The sequence below is a fragment of the Pyrus communis genome, chromosome 8, assembly GCF_041283825.1.
Source record: "Pyrus communis isolate YQ-2024b chromosome 8, ASM4128382v1, whole genome shotgun sequence".
Taxonomy (NCBI): domain Eukaryota; kingdom Viridiplantae; phylum Streptophyta; class Magnoliopsida; order Rosales; family Rosaceae; genus Pyrus; species Pyrus communis.
In genome coordinates this window covers 12,711,347-12,724,435 of record NC_142572.1, presented here as the reverse complement: position 1 = coordinate 12,724,435, position 13,089 = coordinate 12,711,347, and the positions used below count along the sequence as shown (strand labels likewise).

General features: G+C 35.7%; 1 protein-coding gene and 1 pseudogene across 1 annotated transcript; one reads left to right on the top strand and one right to left on the bottom strand.

Moving 5' to 3' along the window:
* Window positions 1–1,948: 1,948 nt before the first annotated feature.
* LOC137717051 (uncharacterized) lies at window positions 1,949–2,788 on the bottom strand. The gene has a single exon (XM_068456367.2). The coding sequence runs from the start codon at window positions 2,711–2,713 to the stop codon at window positions 1,949–1,951; it is 765 nt and encodes a 254-aa protein (XP_068312468.2). The 5' UTR covers window positions 2,714–2,788.
* Window positions 2,789–6,447: 3,659 nt separating this feature from the next.
* LOC148695115 (uncharacterized) lies at window positions 6,448–8,696 on the top strand (annotated as a pseudogene).
* Window positions 8,697–13,089: the final 4,393 nt, after the last annotated feature.

The window sequence follows — 13,089 nt, the reverse complement described above, 5'->3', positions numbered from 1 at the left end:
GTTGATAATAGTGACGAAGGTGTAAGATAAAATCAAACGAAATAGTTCTTAATAAATGTCTATTAACAACTCAATAGATTGATTTGTCGTCTGTAATTGCCAATACAACATGATTTAGCTGTTACATTGAGTAAAATTTTGACCAATGAACAAACTTTTGAAAAGTAAAATTTTGACTAATGAACAAATTGTTGTCTTTATATAACTAGCAGAAAAAGACAGAAGTTTGTTCAAAAGTAGCTCCAAAAACTTTATCACCAAATAAAAGCAGTAAAAAAGCGGTAAATGGTAAGACCCCGCTGGTAATAGAAAACAAGCCAAATAATAAAAAGGTTTTATTCTATCTTTCATTTTACTTTATTGAGTATTACTACATTTATTATTTATTTGTATTATTTTTTAATAAAAGTTGGGGCCACCAAGATATATGGTTTTTATTTCTATTTAAAAAAATAATAAAATGATTATACCAAGAATATAGCATTTTTGTTTTTTTTCTTTCTGTCTTTTGGTTCTCTGATGGTGATCGTACTGTGCCCTGGTTTACATGCAAAAAAGTTGAAACGTGATAATCATGACTGTTAAAATACTTAGTTAACATGCAAAAATGTGTGAAAAAAGATGATCCAACTTACCACATATAATTCATCACACTTGGTATACATACAACCATGACTTTTTATGTCCTTGCAATGTTGCGAGAGATGCCGGGGCCACGGGGGAGAGGGAGAAAAAGAGTGATTAAAATTAAGGGAGTTTTAGTTCACTTTAATGAAAAATTATATTTTTACACTAAAAAGTCAATCCTGGTACTATTCACTTTACCCTTTATTTTGTCTTTATCATTAAAACTCAAAGTTTTCAAGTTCTTTTCATTAGTTTTCCTTAAAATTAACACATAGATAAAGAGTACTTTAAGTGGTATTGCTATATCACATAGTTTGTTTAACTGCTCAAAAGAAGGGCATTCAATAATGATGTTAAAATTTTGCTTGTGAATTGATAGATAGAAGGAATTTGACATATCATGTAGACTGAAGGCCAAAAGCTTATTTGTTGTTCGGTTTCAAAAGATAATATTTCTTTGAACCATTAATCATATCACACTTCTATAGTATGATAACGCGGTATAACTGTCCGTCAAAGGTTTTTCGTATGTATTAATGATTATCGTTAGATATAGTTGATATTTGATAAAGGGCAATATGCCATTTTATTTTTTATGCGTTATTTTTGTACGCTATATCATATAGAAATTTGAGCGCTAAAATGCACACTATTAAATGAGAAATTCTTAATATCGTATGTCTTCGCTAGCATCACGTTATATAGAAAAAAAATATATAGAGAAAGTAAATTCTGGCATTCCAATGAATGATATTAATTCTAATCCATAATTTTTTTTTAAACAAACGATATTATCTACACTAATTAAGAGGAGATAGTGAGTTTAGCCTCACAATGAGCTAGCAATAATGTGGTTCAAATTTGCATTTGACGAGAATGAACCAAAGACCTCTCACTTATAAGTGAAGAGAAATACTACTCGGCCGTAGTACTAAGTGTCAATTCTAATCTATAATTAAGCAAATAAAAAAAAATGTCACACTAACAAATAAGAGACTATGAATATTAAAGTTAGAAGTTTAAGTCCTTAGTTTGTAATTTTTTGTTTTCTTCTTTCTTGACATCATTAGCTACAAGTTAATTAGATGTTTGTGAGGGTTCAAAATATACTACAATTCAGAACATAGTAGAACATGGGGAAGTAAAATCAGGAATTGCATAGACTAAATCTGAAAAACTTAACCCATAAACAAAGCATTTTATTTTCATCCTTATATGACCTAAGTACAATGTCACAGCTCTCATGACAAAAAGATGCAAGAAAAACCAGTAAACTTAAACATCAGAAACTGTGGCGCTTTGTCCTTTGCGGTGATCACCTCTACTCCCTTCGCTCATACTTCCTCGCCCAAATGTGTTTTCTGTTGATCCTGAACTTCGAAACTCGAGTCCCTCTCAGAACACGATCGACATAAACGACAGTACTCAACACCAGTTTAGCATACAAAGGTTGTTTATTAGGAGGAACATTTGCCATTTGCACACGTTCCACACAGGTTTCAGATCCCAAAAGTTCCATGAATGACTCCTTGACCTCATCCTGTGACACAGGGAAGCCTCTCGAAAATGTTAGGAACATAGTCCTATCATCCACTGACAGTTCAAGGAAAGGGCTCCAACCCCATATCCCTCCGGTAGGAACACCGTGATTGATCGAGCTGTTGGGGTTAACTATTTTCACGCTACCAAACAGCCGGTTAGGAAATAATGGGATTACAAAAGTATCCTCTGGACTAAAATGTACGTAGGAGCGAGGAAACAAAATCCGCTGCAAAATGTCAGTAAAAATTCTAGCACAGACATTGGTAACGAAATTTTTTACCCCACTGATTAATGTGTATCGGTTTATGCTGATGATTTGGAGTGAAATTTCCTTCCCCAGGAGCCTTTTAGTGAGGAGCAGGCTACCACAATTGGGTGCAGTTCTTGAAATGTTTCTAGGGCAATTGGTAGACTCTAAGCACTTCAAGCATTGGACAGCTTCATTAGCTAAACCATTGAGTACAGCGTTTGAAAGCCTCACCATCTTGTACATGAATTTGTTGTAGCCCTTCTCCTGGAGAAAGAGCCACAACGCCATAATCATCAAGGATTCTGCCAAGTCACGATGGAGAACGAGTACCAATCGAGAAAAAATTTCTCGATTGGTGGAGTTGATAATGTGGAGCGCCTCTTGGCTAATTACAATGGAGGAGGACATTTTGACCGTGAGGTGGTATGTATCTAAGAGAAGAACTAAGAAAGTTGTGTGGTAAATGATTGGTACAAAGCTATATTATATAGGAGAAAAAAGTGTGGGGGTCCTTCATGTTACATGACAACGCCTCATTCACGTGACACTTACATACACCAAATAATTTAATTAAGAGATGTCATGTGTTTAAAGTTGATAGTCACGTTAGGTAAGTTTTGTAACACAACGAAGCACACTATAATATTTCCTAATTTCAAAATTTTCGATTGGGATTATTCGTAGCAAGTTGTTCATAAGCACATGTAGATGCATGCAAATTGTTGTTCGAGTGCAGAAGTTTATATAACCTCCCATATATGATGTTTTTTGTGGCATCGGTTCTTTAAACTCACAACAACTCCTATCACTTTGATTGGATTTCGTTCACGACATCCATATCCGGTGTGATTAATGTATTTAAATCACCTTTGGAGATGACATGCTAAGTGAGAAGCGTTACTGTTGTTGGATGTATAAAATGACAAAAATGTACACGGATTCATGTAAGAGAGAAGTTGTTTTTCATATTTTTTATGAAAAAAAATCTTAAATTTAAACTGGCGGCTTTGTTCAAGAACTAGTTACATTGACCCACCAAAAATGTTAAATTGACTCACCAAGTTTAAATGGAGACAAAGATGCTGTAGAATAGTGAATGATTCACGTTCAAACTAATAGTTTGCAACTCTATTTCAAGATAATCTTCCTAAAAATTGGGGTATTTAGATTTTCATCACTGGATAAAATTGTATTACATTAAAACCAAGTGTTATATTGAATTTCGACTGAGTGTTGCTACCTACCCCACCCACACCATACCCCCCACCCCCCCACCAAAAAAAAACCCCCCTTCTTCCTCCTCACATTATAATCTCACCCACCATAAAAAGTGAACATAAATTAAAGGGTAAATTACATAAAACTATCTCAACTATTGGGTCATTAATAGTTTCATACATCGTCTTTAAAAAGTTTCAATGTCATACCTTATCTTCGAATTTTGTTGCAAGATCATACCTTCCGTCAGTTGTCTGTCAATTCTCATATTAAAAAACTAATAAAATATTATTAAAAACTAAAATACAATTATTTAAATATTTTTATAAAAAGAGGGTGGGACCCACCCACCTTCTTCCCTCCCACCCGTCTCCCCCTTCACTCCAGAGCCCCCCCCCCCCACCCATCTTCATCTTCCCCGGACCCCAACCCTCCTTTCCCTGCAACCCAAATCCTGTCTTCCGCCGATTCCGCAGGTGGAGAAATTGGGCACGTAGAAAATGGGGGGAATGGGTGTGGATTTAAGGAATGGGGTGTGTAGAGGAGGGAAGAGGGTGGGTGTGGAGGAGGAGGGAAGGGGAAGATGGGAGGGGGAAGAAAGGGATGGGTTGAAGGGAAAGGGGGTCGGGGAAGATGAAGATGGTTTTTTATTTTTTTCTTCTTCTTCTTCGTTCTTTTTTTCTAGGTTGCAGGGGTATGGGGGAAGACGAACTTGGTTGTTTTTTTTGTTTTTTTTTTTATTTTTATAATAATAAATAACTTTTTTTAATTAATTATTATTTTAATATTTAAAAAATATTAAATGATTTGTTTTAGTTTTTAATAATATTTTATTAGTTTTTAATATAAAGTGTGCCACATCAGCATTTAACAGAGTAATTGACAGACAACTGACGGAAGGTATGACATTGCAACAAAATTCGAAGATAAGGTATGACATTGAAACTTTTTAAAAACAATGTATGAAACTATTAATGACTCAATAGTTAAGGTAGTTTTATATAATTTACCTAAAATTAAAATATTATTTCCTACTCACTATTATTCCTAAAATAACCTCTATATATTATAACCCTTTAAGCAAAAGAATAAAAAATGGGGAACACATACATGCCCAGCAGTTGGTTCTCTCTTTTAATGAGATATTACGGAGTTAGTTAACCATGTCTTTTTACTTTTTCTTTTCTTTTCTTTTTTCTTCCCCTCTCTCTACCTTGCGAAGGAGGTGCACAACCATAGCCAAAGCTTCAATCGAACCTCAGTATTGTCCTTGATTCATTAAAGTTTTTGTTTTGGATAATCCGGAAGTGGTTTCAATGATTTGAGATTCTTATTTCCTTTTAAATTTCATGGTTTCTAGAAGATTGGTTCAAGGATTTGAGAGTTACATTTTTTCAAGTCCTATTTACTAAATGATGGGTTAAGTGGTTTCGGGCTTCTCCTCCATCAGATGATATTTCACATTGATCAATTTCTTCTCACCCAGTTTCAAATGCAAACAGCAGCTTCTTTAAGAACAGAAAGTCCCCAAAATATTCAACCTACATCTTTAAAAAACTAGAAAGAGAAAAAAACTCAAACCATTGGTTGCCAAAAACTAAAGGGTGGAGAAGGCGCATATCTCATTCAAAGACAACACACAAGGATCTCCGATTCTTCTTAAGTTCGAGATGAGAGTCGATTGATCTGCGTCTATTCACGAGGCAATATTTTATTAAAAGATGAGTAAAAAAATAGGACAATAGGGTGGGTTTACCAACTCTCTTTAGATTTTAATCACTATTCTAGTTTCATTATTTAGGTACAAATTGTAGGTACATCTAAAATCAATCTAAATTTCAGATTTACTAAAAAAATATTATTTAAGGTAAGGATGACAATCTAATTTACTATAATAAATGATCACAAGTAATTTACGATAAAGGGTTATTTTCAATTCCATATAAGTGCGTTTGTTGTACCAGACTATTTTGGATTAGACTGACTTGGCTTGGACTGACTTGGACAAGAATACTAAGCAGGATACAAATACTGAAATGTTTGATTGTGATGGCCTAAAATAATTGAATGCAAATTTTTTTTTTTTTTTTTATCATTTTTAATTCACTTATTGCAACCAAATGTTTTTATTTCGACTGCCACTCTCCCCATCAATTCAAATGTTTCTCTATTCAAAAAAGCTTTCCTTGCCATAGTTTACTCCATTGCCTGAATTCCATGCTTATCTCATTGTGAATTTTTTCTTTTTGTCAAACATTAGATTTTGTTAGATTAGATGTTAGATTAACCACGAACGGGGTTCAAACCCAAACTATCATATATCTCATTGTGAATTTGGCACCACAATTCATATGCCACACATCTGTAACCAAACCAATGTTCCAAAACAAGTTTGAATTAAAAACACAATAAAAAAAATCCGAAGAAATGCAACAATAAACCTAATCGAAATCCAATTAAGAGTATTGAGGAAAATGAATCTTTCTCATTAATCTAAAAGATAAATTAAAACTGTATATACAGTGGCGAAGCCACATGAGTGCGAGGAGTGGCGGCCGCCACTCCCCTCATCGGAAAACACAGCCCCAGCTCAAGTTCAGCCTCTCCCCTCCTGGAAAACCCAGCCCCTTCGCTCCCTGTCTGTTCTACGGTGAACTGGTTGTGCTGCACAGCAGCAGGGTGGATTCTAATTTTTTTTTCAAATCCAGGCCAAAACGACGTCATTTTGATCCTGGTAAAAAATTAAAAATTAAAAAACTTACACGAAACAGCGTCGTTTCGTTGTTTCGTCTGCATACCCTGCACATAGACGTCGAATGCTTGATTATCCACCTAATTATAGTGAAGCAATTCGTAGACACTATCTCCGAAATGATCCTTGTCAACCTAGAGACCACATCATGCCAAGAAAAGTTAGCGACAATCGATGTTTTATCATCGATTGGTTTGATAAATTTAAGTGGTTGGAGTATAGTATATCAAAAAATGCTGCATTTTGTCGTTATTGTTATCATTTCAAATCATTATTGTTATCATTTCAAATGTGATTTTGATCAAATGGGTAGCACTGGAAGTGATGTCTTCACTGAGATAGGGTTTACAAATTGGAAGAAAGGACCCGAAAATCTTCGAGTCCATGAGGGAGGTGTTGGAAGTCTTCATAATAAAGCTGTACAACAAGCTAGATATTTGATGACACAAAAGCAACACATTGAAACATTTGTGATTAAGCAAACCGATGAAGCTCGCATTAATTATCGTAATTTATTGAGTGCCTCACTTGAATGCACAAGATGGTTGTTGGGACAAGGTTCGCCTTTTCGTGGCCACGATGAATTGTTGAAATCAAGCAATAGGGGTAATTATTTGGAGCTTATGCAATTTCTTTCCAAGCATAATGAACAAGTTAGGAAGGTTGTGTTTGAGAATGCTCCCAAGAATCTTAAGTATACTTCTTCTGATATTCAAAAAGATTTTGTCTGTGCTTGTGCCATTGAAACTGTAGATGCAATCACTAAAGATATGGAAGGTGCATTTTTTTCTCTTTTGGTTGATGGGGCATGTGATTCTTCAACTAAAGAGCAAATGACGGTAGTATTGCGTTATGTGAACAAAAAAAGAGAAGTAATTGAAAAGTTTTTGGGTGTTCAACATGTCTCCTCTATAACTAGTAGCTCGCTTGAAGAGGCCATTGAGAGATTGTTTGCTACAACAAATGTGAGTATGTCCAAGTTATGACGACAAGGTTATGATGAAGCTAGTAATATGAAAGGTGAGTTAAATGGTCTTAAAACAAAGATTTTGAACAAATACCCTCAAGCATTTTATATTCATTGTTTTGCAAACCAACTCCAACTAGCTCTTGCATTCGTGGCAAAGGAAAATGAGGATGTTGCCAATTTCTTCATCAATGCTAGTAGTTTGGTGAATCTTATTGGATCATCGTGTAAGCGTCGTGATGCATTTAGAGAGAAACAACAAGAACAAATTCAAAAAGCTTTTGATCTTGGTAATCTTGAAACAGGTAAAGGGTTAAATCAAGAAAGTAGTCTCATGCGTCCATGTGATACACGGTGGAACTCGCATTATGGTACTATAGTTAGTATTATTGTTATGTTTGAAGCCGTGGTGGAGGTGGTTGAATGGATTAAAAGTGATCGCAACCAAGATAATCTCGATGAAGCAACTAGGTTATTCAAAGACATACAAACTTTTGATTTTGCATTTCACCTTTTCTTGATGAGACTTATATTGGGAATTACAAATGAGATATCACAAGCATTCCAAAAGAAAGATCAAGATATTGTGAATGCGATGGCGTTAGTGGAAGTATGCAAGAAAAGACTACAATCCTTGAAAGATGATGACTTTGGGGACTTGCTTCATGATGTAGAAAAGTTTTGTGAGGAGCATGATATTGTCATTCCTAACATGGAGGAATTTGCATTTAGTACCTAGAAAATCAAGGCGTAAAGCTCTAAAAATCACACACTTCCATTACTATCGTGTGGACCTCTATTTTCAAGTCCTTGATATGCAACTAAAGGAATTGAATGATCACTTCAACGAGGTAAATGCTGAGTTGCTTCTTTGTATGACATGTTTGAGTCCGGTGAATAATTTTGCATCTTTTGACAAAGCAAAAATTGTTCGTTTAGCCCAACTTTATCCTCAAGATTTTGATTGTATGGACCTCATGAATCTTCCAATTCAACTTGACAATTACATTCATGATATGAAGATGCATAGTGAGTTTTCATCATTGAGAGGAATTAGTGATCTTACAAAAGAGTTAGTGAAGACCGTGAAGTGTGAAAGCTATATGTTAGTGTATAAGCTTTTTACATTGGTTTTGGTGTTACCGGTTGCAACCACTTCGGTGGAGAGAGCTTTTTCTGCTATGAAGATTATGAAAACACCATTGCATAACAAAATGGGAGATCAATGGTTGAGTAATAGCATGGTTGTTTACATTGAGAGAGATGTATTTCCTTTTATTGATAATGAGCCTATTATGCAACGTTTTCATGACATGAAACCTCGCCGGCAACAATTGTAATTTGTTTGTATTGATTAATTATGAAGGACATTACTATATAAAAAGATTTAGTTGTTGCAATTTTTTTTAACCTTACACTCTTTTAAGTTTGCCCCTCCCCCCGAGAAATCCTGGCTTCGCCACTGTGTATATATACATACATGCTAAGGAAGAGGAAACTTACTAAGGAAAAAGGTAAAAACATTTACCACAATAACTACTAACTTCCCTAACTAACTTTTAACTCTTGTGAGTTATTTACATTGTTGGTTACTCTAGTATTCTCTTCACACCCCCTCAAATTGAACGGAGAAGGTTGAAGAGATAGCTAGGACTGACGTTGAAGAAATCTTTGTCTGGAGAGAGATTTGGTGTGGATATCTGCTAGTTGATCTTGACTGCATACAAATTGAACCGTGAGTAATTTAGCAAGGACTAGATCACGGATGTAGTGATAGTCAATCTCAACATGTTTAGTTCTTGCATGGAAGACAGGATTTGAAGCCAAAGCAATGGCTGAAATGTTATCACACCAAATCTGAGGCAAAATTGATAATTTGAAACCAATATCATTGAAGAGAGTGCAGCTCCAAGTGATTTTAGCAGTAATGTGGGCTAAAGACCTATACTATGCTTCTATCGATGAAGAGCAACAATATGTTGGTTCTTGGCACTCCATCTTATAATTGCAAGACCCAGAAAAATACAAAAGCCTCTAGTAAACCTGTTATCCTAAGAGGAGCTAGCCCAATCAACATTAGAAAAGGTTTTGATTGGTAGAGAAGATGAAGTTTTGGGAAACCACAAACCATAGCCATAGGAACCTTTCAAGTATATGACAATTTGTTTGACTGCTTGAAGATGTTGTTCTCTAGGACAACGCATAAACATGCACACTAGATTAATAACATAAGAGAGGTCTGGTCGAGTCTAAGTTAGGTATTGTAAAGCCCCAACAATGGACCTATATTCTACAGAATCTTGAAGAGGTATACCAGAATGATCGAGTTTTGCATAACCTAGGGGAGTAACACAAGACTTTACTCCATCCATTTTTGATCTTTTAAGCAAATATAGGACATACTTAGATTGATGAATAAAGATGCCTGAATAGGATCACTTTACTTCCAGTCCAAGGAAATAGCAGAGACCATCTTGGTCCATAACTAGGAATTGAGCACTCAACTGAATATCACAGATTTACAAGCTATAGAAAAAGGTTTGGTGACTATTATGTTATCGACATAGACAAGTACCAAAACCAAAGTTGGTTGATGAATAACAAATAAATTGTGATATGATTGAGAAGCTTTAAAACCCATGTGAATGAGAGCTGACTGAAACTTTTGAAACCAAGCCCTATGGAGCTTGTTTTAACCCATAAAGGGACTTTTTCAAGTGACAAACATGAAAGGGATGCTCCTAATCAATGAATCCAGAAGGTTGAGATATGAAGACATTTTCTTTCAGAAAACCATGCATGAAAGCATTGCTTACATCGAGGTGATGTAAGAACCTATTTGAATGAACTACCAAAGTAAGAAGAATCCTAATGGTAACTGGTTTGGTCACAAGACAAAAGGTGCCACTATTGTCAATGCCTTCACGTTGATTATACCCTTTGGCCACTAATTAGGCATTATATCGATCCATAGATGTATTTGGCTTCCTTTTAATATAGAAAACCCACTTACATTTAACAAGATTTTGTGCGGGATGTCCAAGAACCAATTGCATGTTACCTGTGTTTTACAAGGCATTAAATTCATCTTGCATTGCTGCCCTTTAATGAGGATATTTGGAGGCTTGCAGATGGGTAGATGGAACAAATTCAAGATTCAAATTAGGGGGAGTGGGTGTTTGATAGCAATGTATGCCTTAGGTTTGTAAATTCTTGATTTGGACCTGGTTTGCACATAGGGTGAGTAGAAGAGACATGTTGTAATGGTGGAGATGGTATGGAAGAGACATATGGATATGCAAGTAATGGAGATGATTGTGGTTCTGGGCGTTGATGTGGAGAAGTAGGTTGTGAGATAGAAGTAGTGGGGTTAGGTGATGGGGTAATGAGATTATTGAATGTGCAAAAGGATAAAGGTCGAGAAAAGTGAGAGAAAAGGTAGATAAAGTATTCTCTGAGGGTGATAAGTGTGGGGTTTGACAGAAGGTAATGATAAGGAAATCTATTCTCACCGAAATGCACATGCCTAGAGATATAAAACTTATTAGTGAGTAGGTCTAAACATCTGTAGCATTTGTGAGGCAAGTTATAGCCAATGAAGGCACATAGCTTGCTCTCAGTTACCAATTTTGAATTGGTGTAAGGTTTGAGCCAAGGGTAGCATGAACATCCAAACACCTTGAGTTGACTATAATCTAGTACTTGCTTGAAGAATTGTTCCCACGGAGATGGTTTTGATGGAAGTGGTAGTCGATTGATCATATACACAGCAATGAGAAAGGTCTCCACCCAAAATTTGTAGGGAACTTTGGAAGCAACCAGAAGAGTTCTTGTTGTCTCGACAATGTGTTTGTACTTGCGTTCTACACAACTATTTTGTTGTGGTGTGTAGGGACAATTGAGATGTTGCTGAATGCCATGGTTAGCAAGATGAGTCTTGAAACCAGAAGAAAGAAATTCACCCCTTCAATCTATTCTCAAAGTACCAATTTTATTTCCAGAGAGGTTCTCAACAACAACTTGAAATGGAATAAAAGTAGTAAAAACATCAGATTTACACTTGAGAGGAAACATCCATGTAAACCTTGTGAAGTCATTAACAAATATCACATAGAACCTATAACCATTCATAGAAAACAATGGAGCTAGTCCCCAAACGTCAGCATGTACCAACTCTAGTGGTATGGAAGCAGTAAATAAGGATTCATGAAATAGTAACCTTGCACATTTTCCAAGAATACAATTGGAACAAAAAAAAACTGAGCAACATTATTTGTAATAGGTAAAGCAAACTTTGACACTACTGTCTTAAAAGTCTTGAACGGTGGATGTCCTAAACGTTGATGCCATATCTATTGAGACACCTTTATTGCAACATTTCCAGAATACTTTCCAGAAGATGTAGAGGAAGTAGAGAAGGGATAGAGGGCATGATGAACTAGTCCTCTAAAAAGCATCTTCCTCGTAGTAAGATCCTTGACATTAAAGTCAGAAGGATTTAGAGTCAATGAACACCAATTGTCTAAAAGGAACATATTTGCAGGTGGTGTTTTCATGAAAGAAGAGCTTGAGTGGAGAATAGGCAAACCTTGACCATCTTTAATGTACACTTTGTTAGGACTTATGTATGGCTGAGAATTCTACATATTTTGGACATTTTTGACATATGAGAGTTGGCAGCAGAGTCAATCAACCATGAAAGAGGAGAAAAAGAAGAGATGTCGGCACACATAACAAGTTTTGCAGGTGGAATTCTGCCTTGAAAATTCGGATTAGTTCAACTTGAGCATTCAATTGTTTGATGTCCTAGATCTTCACAGATTTGACAAGGAACAGGTTTTGAGAAATTGTTATTGTTGTAGAAATTTCCACCACAATTGCCTCCTCGATTGTTGTAGCGATTAAACTTGGTGCAATTGTTGTAATTCATTTGAGAATTGTTTCTTGAAAAATTGCTTCGGTTCTTATTGAAAGAAGATGGAGTTTGAACATTGTAAGCTTGAACTTGAGGCACATTTGGGGTAGTAAGTAGTGGAGGATTATCAGATGGTGCATGGAGCTAATTGTAGGCCTGAAAAGGTTCATTAAAGGAGCTTTGATTATGTTTCGTTCTCGAGATAGCCATATCTTTGCTTAAAAAAAAAAGCCTTGAAGACTGTCGACTGTTGTGTCATCTAAATGGAAATGAACCGAATCGATGAAAGAGGCATATTCATCAAGTAAGCCACTGAGAATTATGAGAAGGAGATAGTGATCATCCACAAGTGCTCCAGCAACAACAAGAGCATCAATAACTTCATTGATGCGTTGCAAGTATTCAAAGATTGAGGATAAGGCTTTGCTCATGGATTGGAGGTTAGAACGGAGTTGATGGATGTGAGAGCGAGAAACTCCACCAAATCTTCTTTCAAGATTTTGCCATAGTTCACGAGTAGATTGCACTCAAACAGTAGAAAGAATTAAATCTTCAAAAACGTCAAATTTATCAAGATGATGATGTTTTGGTCATTCTCATACCATAACTTGAACACTAGATTAAGAATAAGGGCGACATCTCCATAATCATCAACAAGAAATTGAGGCAGTGGAAGTTCAGATCCATCGACGATTCTAGTAAGTTTGTAATGGCAAAAGATTGGATTGAAGAAAGATTTCCAGACAAGATAGTTGTGGCGTTTAAGCTTCATATGTACCATGCTACTGATATTTTGGACCATAATCGAATTAATCGAA

What these genes read in the sequence shown, in the direction of transcription:
- LOC137717051 (XM_068456367.2), bottom strand. Translation starts at nt 2,713, where the DNA reads ATGATTATGGCGTTGTGGCTCTTTCTCCAGGAGAAGGGCTACAACAAA.